At 30.6% G+C, this 26,061-nt stretch overlaps 1 protein-coding gene across 1 annotated transcript; it reads right to left on the bottom strand.

Moving 5' to 3' along the window:
- Positions 1-9,792: 9,792 nt before the first annotated feature.
- LOC113369721 (mitochondrial E3 ubiquitin protein ligase 1-like) lies at positions 9,793-25,852 on the bottom strand (the record flags this gene model as incomplete). Its single annotated transcript, XM_026610290.1, has 5 exons — positions 9,793-9,912; positions 13,878-14,085; positions 18,452-18,584; positions 21,856-21,993; positions 25,537-25,852. Coding segments are annotated over 5 exons (915 nt in total), but the record flags the coding sequence as incomplete, so codon positions are not given.
- Positions 25,853-26,061: the final 209 nt, after the last annotated feature.

Below are 26,061 nucleotides of genomic sequence, written 5' to 3'. Positions count from 1 at the left end.
GAAAGAAAAATTTGACATTTCAAAAAATAAAATTCAAAAAACATGTACATATATAGAAATATCCAACATTTAAATCCAAATTTGATGAATGCTATATTCAAAATCACTGTTTATAGTTTAAATCTAATTAAAAAATCATGTTTATAAATTTAATAAAAGTTGACATTAAAAAAACGTGAATTGACATTTGACAATATTTATACAAATTATTAGATAAATAGATTTATAATTTATATTTATTTGATTTGCTACGAAATTAATTCGAATACCAAAACTTCCTCAAAACATTATAGATCACAATAAAAAAACGACATATTAAATTTAATATTAATAATAAACAAAATTTTGACAGTTCAGAAAAATTGAATTTTTAACGACTTCAATAAGAAACAAATACATTAATTATTCAAAGTTTGTTATAGGCAATATTGTAGATAACAAAACATTATTGAAACATATATTATATCATATTATATTAAATTTCGACCAAGAAGGAATATATATATTTAAATTTCGACCAAGAAGGAAATTTTATTAAGTTTTATATTTTTATAAATTCCATAAATTTTGACAGAAATTTACTAAAAAAAACAAACACTAAAATGACAAATGTCAATATTTATGGAAACTTCGAGAAAAAAACGATTTATGATTTCTGAAAAAAAATTGACAATTCTAAAAATATATTATTTAATACTTATTGAAAAAGAAACAGATATATTATAATATATCCAACAGTTATATCCAAATTAGGTAAAATGCTATATTAAAAATAATAGAAATATATAATGTTTATAATTAAACAAAATTTGACAGGTCAAAAAAATTAGTATTTTTAACGAATTCAAATAAGAACAAATACATTAATTATTCCAACTTATATTACAAATCATATTTAAGATACAGATAATAAAATTTATCAAATTTAAATAAATTTGGGCGGTTATGAATTTGAAACAAATGCCGAAAATGACGTTTGTTAATATTCCGGGAAATTTATGAATAAATGATTTATGATTAAGATTTAATTTGTTTAAGTTTTCATTCAGGTAAACATCACAAAATTAATATAAATCATGATTGAAAACTAAATATATCATATCATATTATATTAAATTTCTAAGTGCCAAAAATCAAACATAGATTTGAACTCGAATTCCTCACAACTTTATCTATGTTAGTTTCAGGGATAGTATGAATATGAATTTATAGTCGGAAATTTATATTATGTTTTGTAAATAAACACAAATTTAAAAAAAATGCATTGAAATCGATGACTGTCTAATCATTAATTTATGGAAAATTTTCAAAGAACATATTAAAGGCTTATAGCAAGTTCCCAATAGTATTGACCAATAGTATGCGAAACCATTTCTAAATAAAGCATCGTTGAACATGTTAAAATGTTAGCTAAAGGTAAATAGGACGTAATACCAAATAAGATAAAACAAATTTATAAAAATCGCTTGGTTATTCATTATACATTTTGCAATGTACTCATTTATTCAAATGTTTAATTATTTCAGTTTATTTATTATTTAAGTTTAGAAAAAACACTAATCAATAGGATTGATCCATCATATTCAAATTTCAATCCGGATTTTATTTATTTTTGGATTGATATGAATTTTTTATAACAAAAGGTTTGAAATTTGGTTGTCAAACGGATTCAAATTTCAATCAGGTGGATTTTAATAGGGGCCGTTGCAACGCAAGGCTGGGTATGCTAGTATATATATATATATATATATATATACATTTAAAACAGAATAACAACTAGTGGGGTGCATGGCATCGTACCTTAATGCAAATTGCTGGAACTTTCCGTACCGTAATTAAAAATCTTGGTACGAAATCCAAACAAAAAACACAAAATGTATACACATTAGTAAAATCTCTATAAAATATCTGATAATTTGATGTACATATGTTCAATAAACCGCCAAACGACATTTTTTTAAATTATTTTTATTGAGAGTCTATTACCGCTGTCCCTACCTTCCCAAAAATTTGAACAGTTCTTCATCTTGTCAATACAAGTAAATTGTTTTTTGAATTATTAAAATCGGACGCTCCGTTCTCTTAAAAACTGAGTTACCGCTTTTGGCACTTTTTGCCGCGTATCTTCGGAAAAGCTAGACCTGCCAAAAACTAATCAGCACGTCTCCTTATCAGTACCAATCGAATGTTTTTTGAATTATTCAAATCGGTTGATCGGTGTTCCCGAAATCGTCGACAAAAATTTGTATCCGCATACACACACACATACATCAATTTTTTCTAGGGTATGCCAAAATATTCAGGAACCTTTACGATTACTATAACTTACCCTACGCGAAGTTAATAAGCACAATACTGATCCGATAGGCATAATTGGAAATTTTCATTTTAACGCAGGTGATGTTCATAGAAATTGAGCAAATCATCCATATTTCAATCGTAAATATCAACGTATAAAAAAAAATTTCGGCAAAATCCTGAAATATGTGTCAAATGATTTTATGTATAATATCTGTAAAAAAATTCAGACAATTCTACAATATCAAGGTCTGGTCGGCGTAAAACAATGACTCATATATGGAATGATCATTTTTGGTGACCAAATGCAAGTTTCTTAACCTTTTTTTTTCTGTATTTTCAAAACCGCTGGACCTGCCTTCCCCAAAGACTAATCATTTCTTTACATCGTTATCATAACAAGCCAAGCAAAAAAAATGTCATTTGGCGGTCAAAAATGTTTATTGGACATATATGTACATCAAGTTATCAGATATTTTATAGAGATTTTAAAAATGGGTACACATTTTGTGTATTTTTTTTTTTGGATTCCGTACCGCAATTTTTAATTACGGTACTGAAAGTTCCAACAATTTGCTTAAGGCACGATGCCATGCACCCACTAGTTTTATGCACTTATTGCCCCATATCTCTGATACAGTAGGTCTGCTTTTCACTAAAACTAACGAGTCGTCACGCTTATATATATATATATATATATATATATATATATATATATCCTTCCCCGATCGAGAGCGTGGCGCCTCTTGTAATCCTAGTGTCTGGCAGGTCGGATTTCGTGGATGTCTTGAGGTTGGATCATCTGTTAGATGGACGTTCGTGTTGACTGGACTTCGTACTAAGATGGCCATCGACATGGGACCTCTTGGGGAGCCTGGAGTGTTCAGGTCGTCTAATGAGGAGCGAATCGGGCCAGGGGGTACACTCAGCAGCCAAAAGCTCCCGTGGCGAACAGTAGTGGGATCACGCCCAGGAGTGTGCGCCTTCTAGCAACCACTCGATAAAGACCGAAATCTTGTAATAAAAAGATAATCGATTTAATTTATTAACATTTGTAAATACTTCGGATAAGAGAATATTCGCACAATATATTTAAAAAATGTTATAAATAAAACATATCAGAAGATGCAATTATAATTCAAGACAATAAGTTAAAAAAATATTCAAAATCGAAATTTGTTTGAACAATCTAATTAATTACATGCATATTGATAAGACAAAATTTGAATTTATTAATAATAACCGATGTAATATTTTATAAAAGTATATTTTGAAACATTGAAAAATATACCATAAAGTCTAAATATAAATAATTTTATGAAATCCAAACAAGTTATAATAAAAATTATTAACTTCCCGTAGTGTAAGTCATAATAATATCTCAAAAGAATCGAAAATGAAAATTTTTATATACCTTTACGTTTCAAAGTTTCTGAACATTTTGGCATACTTCAGAAAAAATGTATGATGTGTGTATATGTGTGTGTGTGTGCGGATACAAATTTTGGTCGACGATTTCGAGAACACGGTTCAACCGATTTCAATTATTTAAAAAAACATTCGATTTCTATTGATAAGGAGACGTGCTGATTAGTTTTTGGCAGAGGCAGGTCTAGCCGTTTTGAAGATACGAGGCAAAAAGTGCTAAAAACGGTAACTCTTTTTTTAAGAGAACGGGGCGTCTGATTTTAATAATATAAAAAACATTTTACTTGTATAAATGAGATGACTAGCTTATGAAATTTTTGAGAAGGCAGTTCTAGCGGTTTCGGAGATCTAGGAAAAAGGTAAATAAATGCCATTTGGCGGTCAAAAATAATCATTAGGCATATGCACATCAAATTATCAGATATTTTATAGAGATTTTAACAATGTGTTTGTTTGTTTACATTACTATGGGTTCCGTAACATTGTTTGTCCATAAGACGGCAACGCGGCGCTTACGCGCTTTGATACTTCGTTTCTATGTAGCTGAAGCATTGCGATTGCTTTGTAAAAAAGTTCAAAATTTCCAAAATATTTCAAAATAAAAAAAATCCAATTTTTTCCCCGAAAAAGTCAATTCTTTTAAAAAACTTGAAATTTCTCAAAAATCTTTTATTTTTAAGTTTTATTTAATGAAATATTTTTGGTACGAAAAGTATTGCAAATCTTCATAAAGTCCAAATATAAAAATTGTATTGTTGAAATTTCGCCTAAATAGTATGCATTAGGCGACGACTTACTGGAAGTACAGTATACTGAACATATGACAGTAATAAAAAAAATTAAAACAGCATAACTCACTCAGTTTTCCGAGTTAAGAGTAATTATTTGTATAAATCATTACAAAATTAAAACAGATTAATATTTCAAACGAAAAAAAGATTTCGGTCTATCTGTATCGGTTGGGCTGCGACAAGGCACGCACTCCCGGACGCGATCCCACTACTGCTCACCACGGGGGCTCTTGGCTGCTGGGTGTCCCCTCTGGCCCGGTTTGCCCCTCCTTAGACAACCTGAACACCCTGAGCTCCCTCGGGGTACCCATGTCGATGGCGAGCTTAGTGCGGACGTCCGGTCAACATGCGCCACCAGGCCACAGTTGATCCCGACCTCAAGACATCCACGAAATCTGACCTCCGAGTAGCCGGATTACAAGAGACGCCACGCTCCCAGTCGAGGAAAAGACTTTATATCGTTGTTATAAGCGGCTAAAATTTTAAATTGAATTATAATAATTAGAACTTCAATTACAATAATGGTAGTACAGTTATACACTTAGAATGATTTACCTATAACTTGAATAGTATTTTGTTGTATAATTGTAATACTACCATCTAAGGTGGCATTTCATAATTTATATGTTTAATAATTATTGATATTAACATATATTAATAAGTTGTAAAATCACGTTTTTTTAATCTTTCAAGTCCGCTGTTTTATGCAGTCGAAAAAGTCGAGTACATTTATTTGAACCATGTAAGTGAACTTTGAATATTATAAATCCTGTCACAAAATCCAAAGGAATTGAAACAAAATTTGTACTTTTTATTAATGCGCATATGTCCTGCGATCATTTAGACCATTGAAAGACAATTTTACCTTTCTTTCTGCATTCATGGAACTACTGAAAGTACTGAATTCTTTATTCGCTTCAACAACTATACAACAAAATACTATTCAAGTTATAGGTAAATCATTCTAAGTGTATAACTGTACTACCATTATTCTAATTGAAGTTCTAATTATTATAATTCAAGTTTAAAATTTTAGTCGCTTATAACAACGATATAAAGTCTTTTCCTCGACTGGGAGCGTGGCGTCTCTTGTAATCCGGCTACTCGGAGGTCAGATTTCGTGGATGTCTTGAGGTCGGGATCAACTGTGGCCTGGTGGCGCATGTTGACCGGACGTCCGCACTAAGCTCGCCATCGACATGGGTACCCCGAGGGAGCTCAGGGTGTTCAGGTTGTCTAAGGAGGGGCAAACCGGGCCAGAGGGGACACCCAGCAGCCAAGAGCCCCCGTGGTGAGCAGTAGTGGGATCGCGTCCGGGAGTGCGTGCCTTGTCGCAGCCCAACCGATACAGATAGACCGAAATCTTTTTTTCGTATGAAATATTAATTTGTTTTAATTTTGTAATGATTTATACAAATAATTACTCTTAACTTGGAAAACTGAGTGAGTTATGTTGTTTTAATTTTTTTATTACTGTCATACATTCAGTATACTGTACTTCCACGTAAGTCGTCGCCTAATGCATACTATTTAGGCGAAATTTTAACAGTACAATTTTTATATTAGGACTTTATGAAGATTTGCAATACTTTCCGTACCCAAAATATTTTTTTAAATAAAACTTAAACTTAAAAAAAAGATTTTTGAAAAATTTCAAGTTTTTTAAAAGAATTGACTTTTTCGGGAAAAAAATTGGATTTTTTTTATTTTGAAATATTTTGGAAATTTTGAACTTTTTTACAAAGCAATCGCAATGCTTCAGCTTCATAGAAACGAAATATCAAAGCGCGTAATCGCCGCGTCGCCGTCTTATGGACAAACAATGTTACGGAACCCATTGTAATGTGAACAATATTGATACACATCATTAAAATCTCTATAAAATATCTGCTAATTTGATGTGCATATGTCTAATGATTATTTTTGACCGCCAAATGGCATTTTTTCACCTTTTTACTAGATCTCCGAAACGGCTAGAACTGCCTTCTCAAAAATTTCATAAGGTAGTCACCTCATTTAATATACAAGTAAAATGCTTTTTATATTATTAAAATCAGACGCCTCGTTCTCTTAAAAAAAGAGTTACCATTTTTAGCACTTTTTGCCTCGTATCTTCAAAACGGCTAAACCTGCCTCTGCCAAAAACTAATCAGCACGTCTCCTTATCAATAGAAATCGAATGTTTTTTAAATGATTGAAATCGGTTGAACCTTGTTCTCGAAATCGTCGACCAAAATTTGTATCCGCACACACACACATATACACACATACATCCATTTTTTCTAATTTATACTTGTTTATCTATGGGTATGCCAAAATTTTCAGAAACCTTTGAAACGTAAAGATATATAAAAAAAATTATTTTCGATTTTTTTGAGATATTATCATGACTTTTGCTACGGAAAGTTAATAATTTTTATTATAACTTGTTTGGATTTCATAAAATTATTTATATTTAGACTTTATGGTATATTTTTCAATGTTTCAAAATATCTTCTATATATATATAAAAATAAGTCGGGTTTTCGTTCCTGACGAAATAACTCCAGAACGCACGAACCGATTTCGACAATTTTGCATTCGTTGGAAAGGTCTCGAGCTCCGCAAGGTTTATAGCTAAGAAAATTAGTGGTGGCATCTTGCCTTAATGCAAATTGCTGGAACTTCACGCACCGTAATTAAAAATTCGAGTAATGACATTAGTGAGAATTATCAGAATTATGCTTGGTTAAGTCAACGAACAATTCTTGCCGCAAAGTAAAATGATGTACACGCACTGAATTTCACCATTCAATCAAAAATTGCTGGCGATTTGGTTTGACTTCAAACGATTGCAATTTCCAGTTCGCCTTGCGTTCGCAATGACAATTAACAAGTCGCAAGGCCAATCGCTTAGTGTCTGCGGAATAAATTTCAAATAGATTACATAGAAAAACAATGATTATCTATATAATCTATTTGAAATTTATTCCGTACGTTGCCTGTTCACGAGTTGGAAAACCATCCGCTTTGTTTGTGTTAACGTCAGACCAAGAAACAAAAAATGTGGTTTACCAAAGACCACTTCCATGAAACGGATAATTTGCGGATTCACTTTTATTTACTTAGAGAAGTTCAACTAAAAAACACTTCATTTTTGTAATCGAAATAAATTCATTACTGTTGTGCAATAAAATCAAATTTTTCCTTTTCAATTATAAAACATACAAAAAATTCATCTCTCCCACGAAACCATCTGGCGGCGAAACGGAGTTTGTCGGGTTTGCTAGTAATTTTATAAAATTTTACATCGGTTATTATTAATAAATTCAAATTTTGTCTTATCAATATTTGTTTAAAAAAATGGTATTCATCAATGCCTGTAATTAATTAGATTGTTCAAACAAATTTCGATTTTGAATAATTTTTTACTATATATAGTTGTAGTACGTATGTTTCCACATGCATATGTGGAAAATAAATTTTGTCGCCAATTTCGAGAGCTTATATTTGAATTCTCTATTAACGCCGAGGCGTACTGATTTAGTGAAGGCAGAATTAACTCTTTCGGTGTAATGTATATATACATTTTTAAGGTAAGCCGTAAATATATAAAATAAACCATTTTCAATTTTTTGCGATTTTGAGCATGGAGAAATTCTCCAGGAGTGAGTCTCCAGTGATAGCGGTACCAATAACATTATTTCTGCTTTTTAATTCAATACTTATTATATTAAACTAGTGGGGTGGGTGGCATCGTGCCTTAAGGCAAATTGCTGGAACTTCCCGTACCGTAACAAAATGTTCGAGGAATACTGAAGGTCTTCAAGTAGATTATTATAAATATTGTAACATTGTCTAATATTTATAAGTATTATATAAACTTAATTGCAAAGTTGAAATTATTTGTTTAAAGTATATTAGAACTATAGTCAGAATTAAAAATAAAATCTGAAATATTTTCGATATACAAAAAACGAAAAAAAAAAAAAAAGAACAAAATTTTTTTTCCAAAATCAATTATTTTGTTAAAACAAGCAGAAAGTTCTTTGAATCATTCAAATCGGACGCTTAGTTCTCTCAAAAACTGCCATTTTTTACATATTTAGATTCGTATCTTCGAAATTGATGGGCCTGCCTTTGCTAAAAACTAATAAACACTTCTCCCAATCATTACTAATTGAATGTTTTTTAGATCATTCAAATCGGATACTCCGTTCTCTCAAAAATTCGATTTCTATTTTCTGCACTCTTTGCTCCAAATCTCCGAAACGGCTGGACCTGCCTTTGCCAAAAACTAATCAGCTCTTTTCCCTATCAATAGGAATCGAATGTTTTTTAAATCATTCAAAACGGTTGATCCGTGCGCCCTAAAACGTGACTGGAAATTTGTATCCATACATACATACATACACACACACACACACACATTCATTTTTTCTGAGGTATGCCATAACGTTCAGAAACCTTCAAAACGTCGAGAAATGTAAAAATTTTCAATTCAGATTTTCGGCCCATTACAATAACTTACCCTACGGGAAGTTAAAAAAATAATTAGCGCCTGACTAAATTTTGGATCAAGCAACGTAAGAGTCAAATTTCAATACAACCACAGGTTCAGGAATCTCAGATTACAGAGTACATAACAATTATTAACTGAAGGTCCTTAATAAACTAATATTGCCTAATACTATTACTTAAGTAATAGCAGAAAAACAAATTCTTAATTATAAAATACATAGCTAATGTTTAATTTTCTTCGCATATGTATCATTTTTTACAGTTTTGTAGCTAGTTTTGTAGAAAAATTTGTAATATCTGTTACTTTTCTGTTCATTGTTAATGTCAGTGTAAGATAGCGACATTCAGTACACAATGATCCAATCAGCACTGCATTATTGTGTTATTCTATGTCAAATTAAAAAAAAGAATAGGAGGGAATCGAAAGATGATAATGTTTTGAGGCTATTACAGATCATACTGAATCATTACTAAGCCCGTTGTTTTCGGTTGAGATTCTCAAAAACCTTCAGAAAACGTTCACGTCAACTTCTTATCATTTGAAGAAGCATTATTGCAAACTTTTCTGAACGAAAGGTCGAAACTTTATTAAAACATTTGCCAAAAATCTGAAATAAATTTATATAAGTTATCTTTAAAATTTAAAAATGAAATATCCTTTCAAATTTTTATATTTAAATAACATCATTAAAATATAATTTTGATGAACTCACTATATTAACAAATATATATATATATATATATATATATATATATATATATATATATATATATATTACGATATATATGCAGCTGCTTTTTGTTCAATTGCCTCACGACACACAGGGCAAGCATCGGTGATTTGTGTAGAACAATCTTCGCATAAGCAAACATGTCCACAGGGAAGTAAAATAATCTGAAAAATAAATATATACAATAAGACGTAGAAAAACTCGTTAGTTACAAATAAGGGTAGCATCATTGAAGGGAATATTTAGAGTATTAAATCTAAAAGGTGAAAAGTCAAGCACGACTACCCAAAAACAAGTAAGTTGGATTTTTTTAACGATATAAATTTAAAGTAGAAAGCACAAAGGGGGTAACCAGCCATCATATCAAATCGGGCGATGACGAGATAAACTGCCACATTTTCAATATTACAAAAAATGCATTTTTTTTTTGGTTTCGAGGCGCTTACAATAACTGAATATAATTTTTAAAAATAAGTATTGTTATTTTTAACTCTCACGGGACGGCACCGATTTCAAAACAATCTACTGTACCGACTGTAAACTTGATTTCATTGTGTATGTTATGCAATTGGTTTGATAAAATTTTGAGGTCATTAAAGGACATACTTTTATAATATCAATTTATTTGTGATCATTGTATATAGAATGGTAACGCTTAATCCTTTGGGGCGGGACGGTTCGAAGTGAACGTAATATATATTACGAAGCAGAAAAAATGTTTTTTTTCTGTATAAATGTAAAATGACAAATATACTAGATGGAAGCAAGCGTTTTGATACTTAGAATCATATCGGTTCGAAAAAATTTGGAATCATATTAGTCTGTGTTATCTATTGTCTAATGAATATATTAATTTACATTATTATATCAATGTATATATTAATTTAGATCATTGCAACTTCTTGTTGAAAGAGTGAATTGCTCTACTCAAACTTAAAAAAAAGTTTTTAGCCACAAATAAAAGAACAAAATTTTCAGAATTGTCATATTTTTAGGCTTTAACGGTTAAGCCAAGTTCAAAAGTGAAAACAATTTAGACTCCTTTGCACTACCCGGGGGGATGCCATTTCTTTTCAGTGGTGTAATAACGGTGGGTGTGGATAAAAAACTAATTATATGAGAAAAATGTTTAATAATGTTTTTCAAAAAAGCAAATACTTTTCAAGTTACTGGCTTTGCGTTTTTCATCGTTTTTTGCTAATATCTTCAAAAATATACATTTTAACAAAAATTATGTAATGAACAAAATTATATCAATAAAAATCCCAATAAATCGCTATTTTACAGTGTTCTAGGAACAATATTAAGTTAATTACGAAAATGGGTTTTTATATTTCTCCAAATAAGCTTTAGAAGAAGTACTTCTGCGTGTAAAATGAGTGAGCGATCATGCAATTGAAAGACGCATACAATGTTTTTTTCTCATTTAAATCAAATAGTTTATGAGTGCCATTTCCACCAAAATTAAAAATAATCGTTTTCCATCTAGAATTAACTTGGTTGGAGAGATCTTGATGAATTCTAGAAAATACCATAACATTAGTACAAACGATTTTCAAAAAACTCATGATTTCATAAAAAAATCCATTTAAAAAAAAAATTTCTCATTATAATATATCTGAAAGAATATGTATAAAAGTATATATATGAAAATTCAAGGTATTTTTCAGACTAAATATTGCTTTTTATCATTTTTGTTACACAAATATTTATAGAGTTCTAATTGTTTAAAGAGTGCGCGGCTGTCCAACCGGAGTGTCTTTCGAGCCCTTTAACCCTTCGCCGTTTCAAAATAAAAGAAGTTACGGTAAAATTTATAATAGAGAAAGTTGTAGCTCATTTAATCACCTTTAAAATAGTGTATTACAAGTTATGATAAAATCAGAATTAAAAGAGTTATAATCCAATTAATGCGGGGGGTGGTGACAAAATGCAAATTGTTTTCACTTTTAAACTTTAGATTAAGATTAGTTGGGCATACGCTTTTTTCCTCTTCATTTACTGCAATAATTTTGTTGATAGTAGGTTGAATAGAGCACATGTGAACAAAATTTGACAAATTAATTTACTTCAAATATGAACTTAAGTAATAATGTATATTGAATTATTAGTGTGAAAATGCAATTTAGATATTAAAATACTAAAAGCCAGTTGAAATATGGTACGAAATTATAAAAATTATTGAAGCAATTATTTTGGGTAGAAAAATCGAAGGTGAAATTGTACCTTGACCGCATGCTAAATATTAATTCTTTCTGAATTTGTTATACTTTTTAAAAGATTTCAATTTTCAACACGTGTATCTATGCTATGACAATGAATACATGGTGATAAATTTGGAAAATCAATGTTTTAGCCGTGAATAAACAAAAAATCATTCATTTAAACATCCACATCTACAGGTATGTCTAAAAATATTGCATAATCCTTAAATTCAATAAAATAAATTGAGCTATTGGAAATAAATTTGTTCTATAAATCGCAGTGTATAATTTTTAATATATAATTTTATTGAACATATTTTAATATTTGTTAAAGGGATAATTGAAGTGTTAACTGTGGGAATTGAGAATAATCATTTTATTTGAAACAGTACTACATTTAACATCACTCATATATTGGTGTAAATAGTTACTCGAAGAACAATAATGATTATTTTTAACTGATATTAAAAAAACGTAGAGGTGGGTACAGGACAACGTCTGTCGGGTCATCTAGTATATATATATATAAGTTATTATATATATTATTATTCCAACCAACTTCAGACTGCTATCATTTCTAAATCGCTCATCAGAAAGCTGACAGATTTATTCCAGTAATTGTTCATTAAGTTTTTTAGAAGCGTACACAAGCATTTTGATCAATTGCATTCAGAAAAAAACGTTATTCGTGATGGAAGTCAAGCGTGATAGTGTGATTGCTTTATATTAGGCTGGAAAAACACAAGTGGCTATCGTTAGAGCCCTCCAGCATTTAAATGCGAATAAATATTTTGTTTCTCGTACCATATCTCGTAACCGTGATACTCTCTGTGTCGCACCGCGTCCAAAAAGTAGACGAACAAAAACACTAACAACACCAGAAATTATCCGAAAAGTGAAAGCAAAAATTTAACAAAATTCGTTTCGCAGTGGTAAAAAAATGGCTCGTGGGTTGAGCATATCGCGAGAATCGGTGCAATTCATATTGAAAAATGAGCTTGGACTAGAGCCATTGAAGTTCCAAAAAGTGCAAGAGCTTATCGATGCACAGAAAAAAGTTAGATAGGAAAGAGCCAAGGAGTTGCTTCGCTTGCACGAAAGTGACTAGTTACCGAATTTGGTTTTCTCCGATCAGAAGTCATTCCAAAATGGCAGCTTGTAAAAAAATAAAAAGATATGGTTTACTTGCCAAAGAGGTCAGCAGAAAATTTACACCTTCAATTGGCCACCAGAACTCAAGCGTCGCCGACGGTAATGGTGTAAACCACCGTAACGGCCGATATTGACATTCCGCTCGTATTCATCGACTGTGGGATCAAAATAATGACCGAATTTATCGGGAAAGTCTTAAAGGCGGTATTGTAACCCTGGTTAGACAAACTTTTCGGCTGCAAACTATAGACATTCCACCAGGACTCAGCACCATCAAACTCAGCACGCGCCCACCGAAAATGGCTTAAAAAAGAAGTTTCTCGCTTCATTTCCATCGCACAATGGCCACCAAAATTTCTGGATCTAAATTCGTTGGACTTTTGTACCTGGTGCATTTTGGAGAGTAAGACTCGCACTAAAAAATACCAAAGTGTCGATCATCATAAGAAGGCGCATCGCCTGGAATGGGCCAAAATACCCCAGATCCACCTTCGTGCAGCGTGTTTTGGTTTTTTCGGCCGTTTGAAGACCATAATTCGTGCGAAACGTGGCATATTAGAACAAATCTAAACTGATTCTATAATTTGATGTTATTTTCGACATTTTTGCTTTTGAACAATAACATTTAAAAAGAAAATTAAAGAAATATAGCTTTCTTGCATTACTTATCAGCCACCCTGTATATATATATATATATATATATATATATATATGTGTGTGTATGTGTGTGTATGTGTGTTTTTTACATATAAATATATAGGTATATATATTACCTCTTTAGGATTGTGTACACAAACTATACATAATTGATCTCCAGATAAATTTTTATCTCTCGCAGCTACTCTTCGTTCTCGCCTAGTTTTTTCTAAGCGATCTTTAAGCCTCAAATCCTTACGTTCTTTTTCTTTTTTCTCCAAAAATTTTCTAGCTAGTAAGCTACATAACACAACACCTATAACTCCTAAGAATACACAGATCATTCTGAAAAATAGATTCAGATCCTGTTATGTCACAAAATATATGTAAAAATTTAATAAAAATGTCAAATCATAATAATATTTAAAATCATGTTTGTTGAATGTAATCTTTATAGTTGGATTGTTTTTCAATATACTATTGGGAATAAAATATAGTCCGGGGAAGTTTTGATGGAAACATTGTTGGTGACGAAAATTGAAAGTATCATGAACAAAAAAGCATTCTTCAACGGCACGCTTTTCCGTGTTGGAAAAGAATTGTGCTGTCCAATATACAATTCGTAGATTCGTTGTGCAGCAAGATAATGATTGTAAGCACATTTCAAAATTTTGCCGGGATTACAACTCAACAAAAGAGAAACAGAATAAACTCAAATATATGGATTATCCTCCTCGGATGAGTTGCTGTGGGACGAGTTGGACCGATAAGTGAGAAAATTGCAACCGAATAATACAAAACAGCTTTGCACGTTCCTACAGAATCGCGGGATTAAAATAACAATGAAATTACTGCATAAGTTGATTGAAAGGATGTGCGCTGCCCAGAATATGCGCTGCTGTTATACGAGCAAAAGCCGGTTATTTCGAAAAATGAAATAAATAAATAAATATTTGCGGTTTTATTTGTGAACATTGTGAAAAAACAGTGATTACTTTTTCATAAAAATTGATAATAAAAACCAATAAATGAAGAAAACCATGATTTCTTGTACATTTCATCAATATTGTAAAGTGGACCCAAAGTACAAAAACATCACATAAGTGGTTTTCAAGTGGTTGGAGAATGCGGATACCGACGACCGTTGGTGTGGCAGAGGACAGTATATCGAGCGACTTGTAATAGATAACACAAAATGCTAATTTAGGTTTCCATATTTTAAATTTTAAATTATAACACACTGATGATGAGACAAACCTAGTCTCGAAACGTTTGTGAAAATTATTATTTATTAAATTAGTGCAAAAAAGAGTGTTGTTTGTTCATATTTCCAAATTAATATCTATTATCCACTCAGAATACATTTGTTATATTATATATATATATATATATATATATATGAGTGAGTTCTTGAGGGCGATACATCAAACAAAGAAAAGCCAAAGATTTATAAAATAATTTTTTATTTCCAAACGTTTCGACATTCAATTTAATGTCATCATCAGTGGATATTACGTTGGATAGTTACATATAGAGAAGTGTACACAGCACTAGAGATTTGGCACTAACATTTATACAACTAACTTGTCAGCACTATGCATTTTTTTATATAATTTTTTTGTATGATGTAAACAGAAAAATGATAGTTTTATTGAACAAAAATGTAAGTAGAATTATGTAATTTCTGCCACGACTTCTGTACTTTGCTAGTACCGAGGCATGTATCCAGTTAGTTGTATAAATGTTAGTGCCAAATCTCTAGTGCTGTGTACACTTCTCTATATGTAACTATCCAACGTAATATCCACTGATGATGACATTAAATTGAATGTCGAAACGTTTGGAAATAAAAATTATTTTATAAATCTTTGGCTTTTCTTTGTTTGATGTATCGCCCTCAAGAACTCACTCATATATTTCAACATCAAAATTAACTACTAAATCATATATATATATATATATATATATACAGTAGAATCCGATTAGTATGACGCCGGATATATTGACAACCGCTTATTATGACGTAATTTTAAAGGCAGTTTGGTTTCCATATAAAATTTCTTAAAAAAACAGCTGTCTAGCCGGATATGTTGACCTCGCTTACATTGACATTTCGCTTATAATGACCCATTTTTGAAAAAAAATTTGGTCCAAGTATAATGACCGACATGATTTTACACCTCCGATAACATAGAGTTCATGTTTTTCATTGCACATTGTTATGGTATGGCACCACTGTGAACTACCCTTGTGTGTCAGGTCGCTACATACCTTCAGGTCTCTATGTTGTACGAGATTCGCGCTATGGAAACTTTGGCAACTTCCGGCATGGACGACCTCGTGCAATAAATAAGTAGGCTCATTCTTGGTGTTCGAAATTTGAAAGCGATAACATCTGCTATAATTTACTGAATTAGTAAACTTCTATATTTTTTACTATTTTTACCCAGTAATTTTTTTTACCCTGTAAGTTTTACTAGTGTACAGTGAGTTTTCAATCAGTTCAATATAGTGCGCTTTTGTGATAAAAATGGCATCGCGTCACCGTAAAGCATTTACGATCGAGGAAAAATGTAGAATAATACGTAGATTAGAAAATGGAGAATCAAACTCATCTCTGGCAAAGGAGCTTGGGGTCGGTCATTCGACCATCTCAATGATTTTTAAAAACAAGAACATCGTTGAGCAATCGTTCAATTCAAATGTTTTGAAACCGAAGAGGCTTCGAAAATCACGACAAGAAAATATTGATCAAGCCTTAATTCAGTGGTTCAAAATAACAAGAGGCAAAGGAATACCCGTCAGTGGGCCAATGCTACAGGAGAAGGCAAATTTTTTTGCTGCACGTTTTAATAACGTCGATTTCAATTGTACTGCAAGCTGGATCAGTCGTTTCAAAGTTCGACATAATATTGTGGCAGGAAAAATTGTCGGAGAATCTTTGTCTGGTGATGAAAATTCAACAACAAACTGGTTAACATCTGTATGGCCAAATCTACGTAAACAATTTTCTGATGACGATATATTTAATGCTGATGAAACGGGACTGTTTTATAAATTAATGCCGGAAAGAACTTTAAAATTTAAAGGTGAGAATTGCAGTGGAGGAAAATTATCAAAAGACAGAATCACGCTTATGGTAGCTGCTAATATGAGTGGCACAGAGAAAAAGAAATTGCTCATTATTGGCAAGTCCCAAAAACCAAGATGTTTCAAAAGTATTAAATCATTACCTGTCGATTATGCTAACAATCGTAAGGCTTGGATGACGTCGGAAATTTTTGAAAAATGGATTCGAGATTGGGATCGTGATTTGGTGAAGAAGAATAGAAAAATTTTATTACTGGTTGATAACTGCCCGGCACATCCAAATATTGCTGATTTAAATTCAATAACACTTGCTTTTTTTCCACCGAATACTACTTCAATACTACAACCAATGGACCAGGGAATAATTCGTTCACTGAAAACTTGTTTTAAAAATGATTCAATGTGTTGATGATAATGAAGATCTTTCTTCAAAAATAACGGTGCTAGACGCAATTTTAATGGTCAATGATGCCTGGAACAAATTGCAACAAAATACCATTCATAATTGTTTTAGGCATTCAGGATTAAATAAAAGCCACGACGATTCACCATTTCAAATTTCAGAAAATGAATTTGTTGAAGAAGATGTTCCTTTATCTTTGTTGTTAAGAAACCGAAATATAGATTTAGCAACAACACCGGAAATGTGGGAAGAGTATGTTGATATCGATAATACTCTTATCACATGTGAAGAACTTACTGATGAAAAAATAATACAAAATATTAATGACAATGAACTATTTGGAAGCGATGAAGAGGAAGAAGTCGATGACAAACTACCTACCGCAGAAGAGGCTTTGAAAGCTGCGGAATTACTATCAAAATTTGTCTCTAGCAATATTGAAAACGAAAATGTAACCAATGCTATGTCTTTTGTACACAACAGTGTCAGAGACTGTTTTTGCAATAAGATGAAGAAAAAAATTCAAACGAAAATTACAGATTTCTTACATTAAAAAGTGCATTGTTATGTCATATTTTTAATTAAATTTGTCAATTTGTTAGTATGTGTCATTTTTTACCTTTATTTTTGTATTAAATTACTGAAATTAATAACATATTCGCCAAAAATTGTTCTTTTTTTTTTTTTCAGTACGCTTAGTATGACGACCGCTTAGTATGACCATTTTTCGCCGTCCCTTGAATGCCATACTAAGCGGATTCTACTGTATATATATATATATATATATATATATATATATATATATGCTGTGGTTATGTACATGCATAATCAATTAACCCTTTCGCTACGATGTTTTACGCTGGGCGGAAGTGACACTTCTGCAGGGGTTTGACATTAGTGTTTTTACACATTATATTTTAAAATTCTCTAATCATTATCATTAAAAATATATTTAAAAATTAACAATTGCGTTTCTACAGAGCCTAATCAATAACAAATTAGAATTCCCAATAATTTATTTCTTTATATCGTCTATAGGCGACACACGTACACACAGATCGTCAAGCAAATGTCGCCTATGGGTGAACCATGTAGCGGAGGAGTTAATGATTAATGAATATAATAATACAAGTTATCACACGACTTAAAGTATCTCAGCCAAAATAAAAATATGATAAAAAAGTACAATCAAAACAGTATTCGTATTTGAATAATAACCTGATATTATTTTGCCCAGCAGTCAGTTTAAAAACTAGTCCACTTTTCGTCATTGTTGTTAGAAACAGAGGTTGTCCAGATTTTGGTAATTGCAGTTTCAAACTCCCATCACATGTTGATAACTCTCCAATACCTAGTAGAAGTGAATGTATATTTCATTTCAGATCATTCAGTGTCCAATTTGAGTTTCTTGCCCACTGTCGGATCATCAAGAATAAAGACGTGATAATATGTTGGAAAATGATACATTTTTTAGAATTTCAGCATTATTTTGGAAGATCATGAAAGACTTTAATAATGAAAATTCTCTTGGAACCATATCAGTACATTACATGATAGTGGAATATTTTATTATAAAGTATATTTATAAAGAGTAAAAATAAGCAAAAATTTAAATATTAACGTATTCCTTAAAATTCTTAAAAATTCTAAAACTTTCAATGTAATTTTTAAATTAAAAAAACGATGAAAAATTATAATCTAAAAATGCTTATAACAATAATTTTATATATATTTTTATAAGATAATTTTATGAACATTTTAAAATGTTCACATTAATTAAAAGCTAAAATGTTGTAGGCAACATTAATGAATTTTATTTATTCATATAGAATGAGATAATCATTGATAATATAAATAATATAATGATCTTGGTTGATCATTGGCTTTAACCAAGGCTTTATATACTTTACTTTACTTAACTTACTTTTATATACATTAAAATCTAGTATGTAAATAATTATCAGAACAAATGATGATAATACAAATATGAAAATAAAGTTAGAAAAAGAGTTGTCAACCGAAACAATAATTTAAATAAAATTAATTAAGATATAGTTTAATTATTTTGACAAATCCTTTTATTATATTTAGTGGATAAATTATATTCATATTGAAATGATAAGTAATGTATTTATATATAACACTTGAATATACTGTAAAATATTTTTACTTTTAATACATTATGATATATTTTCAACTATAGTTTGTTTGACTGTTTAACATATTAATTAGATTATTTTGGAAAAGATCCGAAAGTATTAATATATGGAATAAAAATAAATATAATAAACAATAATCAAGTTTCCACTATGACCGCGTTACTATTTTAGTTAAAAAAATGTTAATTTTAGTTAAAATTATTCATTCTCTGAATAAATTGTAACTAGCGCACTAGTGCATGGTATTATGTCTTCAGGCAAATTCCTGTAACATTCGAAGGAATAAAAATAATCAATAATTTGAAATAAATTTTTCAAGATTTTTAATAAATTTAAAATTCTGAAGAATTTCGCAAAACAATTATTGGGGATTTTTTTTGAAATTCTAAAAAAACCTCAAAATATTTTTTGCACAAAAAACTGGCACTAAAATGAGAGCTGCTATGATAGCTGTATAAAGGCTAAACATTATAAATTTTGATACGAAACGAAATATTCGATAATTAGATATGGATTAGTATAAAAATTATATTTGACCGCCAAATGTCATTTATTTTGTTTAACGATTTATTTTTTTAACAATTTTTATAAAAAAAATATACTAATCGTATTGACCTTTCCATCGATCATAGTTTTTATTTTTGGTTGTAAAATGGTTAAAAATGAAAATATTTTCTTATTTTTTTAGTTGCAAGAGTATTCCAAAATGCAACTTGTTATCATAGCAGATGCTTGCAATTATCTTTGGAAATATTTATCTTTTTGAATTGCAAAAAAGTGCATTTACCGTGTGGAGGAAGATGTGGACCACCCAAATTTTTGTCTGAAAAAAGCCTGCTATATGCTACAAATTCTTACCCTGAAAATTTTCAAATGCGCTAATTACGAATCCGTTGTCAAATTTACAAAATTCATAATTGGTAAAACAAAATGAACTATAGAAATTAAAAAAAACAATGACTTTCGTAATAATGCTATTTTAATGTCTGAAAAGAAGTAATAAAGTCGGAATGATAAGATTGTTGAGAAAAACATTTAAGCACACATTTTAGGCGCAATTGATGTACATCAAGTGGGTGTAGTTGGTCATATCGACGCACTTCAAATGGAAGGGTTTGTCGCCGTTATCGCACTCGATGGAGCTTTTTCTTATCAGCTTTGCCGGCATTAATTTATAGCAAATCATGCAAAAATGGATGTCTCCATTTGAAGAAACCGAAAACTTTCTTTTTTTCTATTTTTCACAACTGTTTATGAAGTATTGGTCTTCTTAGAAGTCTTTTTTAGAATTAGTCTTTCGCTGATACTTGCGATTTTTGACGCTGTGCTGTTTCTGCCGCAACCTCTCTGTTTTCAGGGGATGTAATGATGCGTTGAAAAGACGATCTACGAGTATATGCATCCCACAAAAACACAATGTAAACAATCGATAAAAATCACTTTGCATTTTGAAGAGTATATGTCTATATGATATATTGCATATTTACTTGATTTTGTCTCATGATAATTCGATGACAAATTACGTAAGAGCGTTCGAGGGTAAAAACTTTCTCGGCGAAATTTTTAGCGCGTTTCTCTGTACGAAAGTTGGTTTATAACCTCCAAATGCCTTTCAAAATTGAGCAAGTATCAAAATATAATAAATATGTGCGGGATTCGACATACATGTCACTAGTATTATTATTTGGGAACCCCATTCAACCTGTGACCCACGTCTGTCCACCGCACCCTACTGATATATCATGTGAGCAACTAAGTAAATGCAGATTTTTTTTAAAAAAAAGCTTCAAATGCATTGCATTAAATACGTTTTCAGTTCATAAGGAACTCTTGTATCAAGTTTCTAAACATAGCCAAATTGTTTTAGGTGATAAATGAAGATTCTCTGCAAATCCCGAGTTTTATTGTAAAGATCAGAGTCAATTATTGTTTTGATTAGGTCGTCATCAATTTGAAATAAAGGTTCAAAGCATTTACCATCTTTGGGTGAAAAATAATTAGAACGAAATTTGGCAAAACAATTTTGACACCGCTCTTGTTTTACGAATTCGTCACCATAATCAGCACATAACTTCTTTTAGACTCAAAATACTTTTTTCTCTTTGCAATAATAAAAGCAAAATATTGCAAATATTTGTTTTGGTTTTACATCTTTCAGTAAAAGCTGCGCAACCAATCAAGAAACTTTTTTTTACTGATTGATAGCTGAGTTACCTCCTACCCAATAACAAAATATTTTTCATTAGAATTACGTCAAACACCTAAATATTGATTGACCACTTAGTTGTCCATCTAATATTGCGATTCTACAACAAGTGATTTTACCCAAATTGTCTTAACAAAACAAATATTTAAACAAACTTTTTAATGGCTAAGTCATTTCCTTAACTAAGGCTTAAGTTTTATCAAGTTTATAAAACTTAATCATTTGTGATATGATATAAGTTACCCAAAATAAAATACCTGTTATTAGGGCACCCTCTCGTAGCATTTCCTCAGTGCTTTGGAGTCCTTTCTGTCGAACTCCAGAAAAGAAACCCCAAATATGATCTATCATTCCAAGTTGACTAGGTTCATAATTGTCCCAAATTATATCCATATCTGCAAATATAGTTAAGTATTTACCTTGACATAGTAACATTTTTCTTTTCTCTTTTTTAACACATAAGAAAAAATAGCTACTAGCATTCATTTTAATTAATTTAATGCAATAATAATTATAACAATATATTTATTAACTTCCCGTAGGGTAAGTTATAGTAATCGCAAAAAATCGAAAATGAAAATTTTTGCATATCCTTACATTTCAAAGGTTCCTGAACATTTTGGCATACCTCAGAAAAAACAGATGTATGTGTGTGTTTGTCTATATGTTTGGATACAATTTTTCTGTATGCATGTAAATATATGATTGATATTTTCAATTATATCTCGGCCAAATGATGAGCTACAGATTTGAAATTTGGTATATCCGATTTTCTCAAAAACATCTATAAAATGGCATCAAAATTATTTAAATACCAGGGTAGGGCCGATTCTGTATGGAAACACGCCCATACCCTTTGTGTGTGTGTTTGTGTGTGTGTATGAATGTGGAAAGGCAATTTTTTGTCGGGGATTTCGAAAGCAGAGATTAACCGATTCAAAAAACATTCGATCTCATTGAAAAGTAGACGTGCTGATTAGATTTTGGCCAAGGCATTTCCAGACGTTTCAAAGATGGGGTAAAAGATGATAAAGTGGTAATTTAGTTTTGGTAATATAAGTAATTATTAGAGTAAGGAATTACTCAAAAAATATTTTATGTTATTTATATTATATTTGAAGGTTAAGATTATAGCCAAAATATATAATAATATTTATATATTTAATAATATATAAATTTTTGTGAATGTTTTTCCTGGTGCGGTATATATCAATTTTTTACTTGTTTAATTTATATAAATCTATAATACATTTTAAATTTAATCTTTTTTAACTTTTTAACTTCCCGTAGGGTAAGTTATAGTAATCGCAAAAAAATCGAAAATGAAAATTTTTGCATTTCTCGACGTTTCAAAACCTTCTGAACATTTTGGCATACCTTAGAAAAAATGGATGTATGTGTGTGTGTGTGTGTGTGTGTATGTATGTATGTATGTATGTATGTATGTATGTATGTATGTATGTATGTATGTATGTATGTGTGTGTATGTATGTGCGGATACAAATTTTCGTCGACGATTTCGGGAACACGGATCAACCGATTTGAATAATTCAAATAACATTCGATTCGTATTGATAAGGAGACGTGCTGATTAGTTTTTGGCAAAGGCAGGTCTAGCCGTTCCGAAGATACGGGGCAAAAAGTGCCAAGAACGGTACCTCCGTTTTTAAGAGAACGGAGCGTCCGATTTGAATAATTCAAAAAACATTTTACTTGTATTGACAAGATGTATAATTGATAAAATTTACATGGTGGCAGGTCTAGCGGTTTCGGAGATCTAATAATAAAAGTAAAAAATAATGCCATTCGGCGGTTAAAAATTATCATTAGACATATGCACATCAAATTATCAGATATTTTATAGAGATTTTAACAATAAGTATATTTTTTTACATTTTTATGGGTTCCGTACCAATGCTTATGCGTTAGACGGCGGCGCGGCACATGCGCGCTTTGACATTTCGTCTCTATGCAGTTCAAGCAGTGCGATTGCTTTGAAAAAAAAGTTCAGAATTTCCAAAATATGCCAAAATGAAGAAAACATTTTTTTCAAAAAAATTTTTTGTATCCAAAAAAAAATTTTTTTTCAAAAAAAAATTTTTTTTTTCATATAATTTTTTTTTTCAAAAAAAAAGTAATTTTTTGTCAAATTTGTAGTTTCTCAAATCTATTTTTTTTTAATTAATTTTTTTTCAAAAATGTTGATCGTTTTTAAAAAAATAATAATTTTTGGTACGGGAAGTTTCAGCAATTTGCCTTAAGGCACGATGCCCTAATTGCCTTAAGACAGAATTCCACTTACAGCTAGTTGTCTCTGCGTTTCTATGCTAGCTAGAGTCTGTTATGGCGCCGACATTAGAGAACCGTGCGAAACCGATTTACTTACAGACTTCTGGTATTTATAGACTTGTTTTTGGTATGAACTATGTAATATAAAAAAAATGATAGTAAAAATATCGTTTGCCATTTTTATGATCTTTTTTATGAACCACACGAAACTCATGTCTCTAGACTAAAATGTCCCCTAAAATAACTAAATTCGTATATCTAATGCAAATATGAATATTTTACTGTACATAAATCGCTCAAACATAGTTGAGAGAACAAATATTTAAAACAAATCAAAATGAGACTTATTGTTAGACTAGATTCTTTTTATGTGACGCATTGAGATCACGGGCCGTATTGATTCAGGCCAGGGGCCGGCTGTTTGACATGACTGGTTATATATATATATATATATATATATATATATATATATATATCTTATATATAAAATTCTTCTGTAACAATGTAAGTTTCATTAATCCTCCTGAACTTTTATTCGGATTTTCATGAATCTTCCTGAAGTTTGTTCGGGAAATTTTTTAGAATGTTTTGATTCATAGAAATATAGTTAGATTGTAGAAATAAATGGAAAAAATTACAAAAAACCGCTTATCATTGTTTGCCCTTGAAAATATTTAAGGCATAGTTTGACATTAAAAACAAAAGACGACTGTCATTTGCCAAACATTTCCATTCACTTATAGGCTAACAATAAGACAATATTAAAATATAATATATTTATGATTATGAATAAGAAAAATGTAAGGACTACATTATTATTGCCAAAAAGAAGCTGAGATGTGCTAAAAATTAAATTAATATAAGAAGCAAATAATATAACATGCGTCTGACGCCCACGGCGAATCGTGTTCTCAACGTGCGCGTGGTTTGCTTTTGCTTGCAATAATTTTGTTTGCGCATTTTGCGAACATATTCGCCGTACGAATTCGTGCAAAGGAGACAAGCCATAAGTGATTGCGCTCAAAAATATTCAATTTGCAGTCGTTTTGCCTTACTATACTAAGTCACAAAAAAAATTATTTAGAAGTTTCATTGTGTCAAAAATTCATATGTGTGTCTTTGGGTACGGAATATTTACTCAATGGAGCTCTTTCGGTCTGAACTTTTTTTACTGTTTTCCATTTCGTTTAGAATTTTGGAATTAAGCTCATCTTACTCTTAAGTTCAGAAGTATGACATTTGGGGGATGACGTTTCTTTTCAGTGGTGTAATTTTACTTTTTTCAAAATATACCCAATATCGATAAAAAAACTAATTATAAGAGAAAAATGTTTAATAATGTTTTTCAAAAAAGCAAATACTTTTCAAGTTACTAGCTACTGAAAATTTGTTTCTTTTTTGCGTTTTTCATCATTTTTTGCTAATATCTTCAAAAATATACATTTTAACAAAAATCATGTATTGAACAAAATTATATCAATTAAAATCTTAATAAATCGCTATTTTACAATGTTTTAGGAACATTATTGGGCTAGATATGAAAATGGGTTTTTATAGTGTATATATATATATATATTGTAAAGTGTATATATATATATATACAACAAAATTTTTGATCAATTATAATTAACTTTAATTAATTTATTTACCTAAAAGTTCAGCAGACAATGCATCTTCGACTTCAACTTCAAAATTATCTTTGAACAATGAAAATGGAGCTACATTTTGTGAAACATGTAATGGTCTTGTCTGCTCAGACCAAAACCCTGCTGAAGCTCGTGTCACAATATGTTCGCTAATTGTCACTCTTTGCACTGCCCCAGAAATATTTGGACTATTTTTGCTTGTTAATGGAGCTCCCATACATTTTACAGTACCTCTAAGCACAACATAAGGTATTCTTGATTCTGGACTATTTTTGACTGCATCTTGTAAGCTAGTAGATATTTCAAATGTCGGTGCAGCCTGACAAAAATAATGATCATGAAATATGATAATCAACAAAATATATTCATTATTGCTTTATACAGTTTCAAATCAGTTCATTTCAAATATTGGGTCTATAAATGAAAAGTAGGCTTTTAAAAAACTTTTCATTTTAAGTTGGAAATGAAAAAAGAATGATTATTCATAATAAGTCAAAAGATTGGCTATAAATTCTGCTCTGACTACTT

Source organism: Ctenocephalides felis, unplaced genomic scaffold, assembly GCF_003426905.1.
Source record: "Ctenocephalides felis isolate EL2017-DRISC unplaced genomic scaffold, ASM342690v1 CF-g0.4_SCAFFOLD_01458, whole genome shotgun sequence".
Lineage (NCBI taxonomy): Eukaryota > Metazoa > Arthropoda > Insecta > Siphonaptera > Pulicidae > Ctenocephalides > Ctenocephalides felis.
This window is presented reverse-complemented; position numbering and strand designations above follow the sequence as displayed.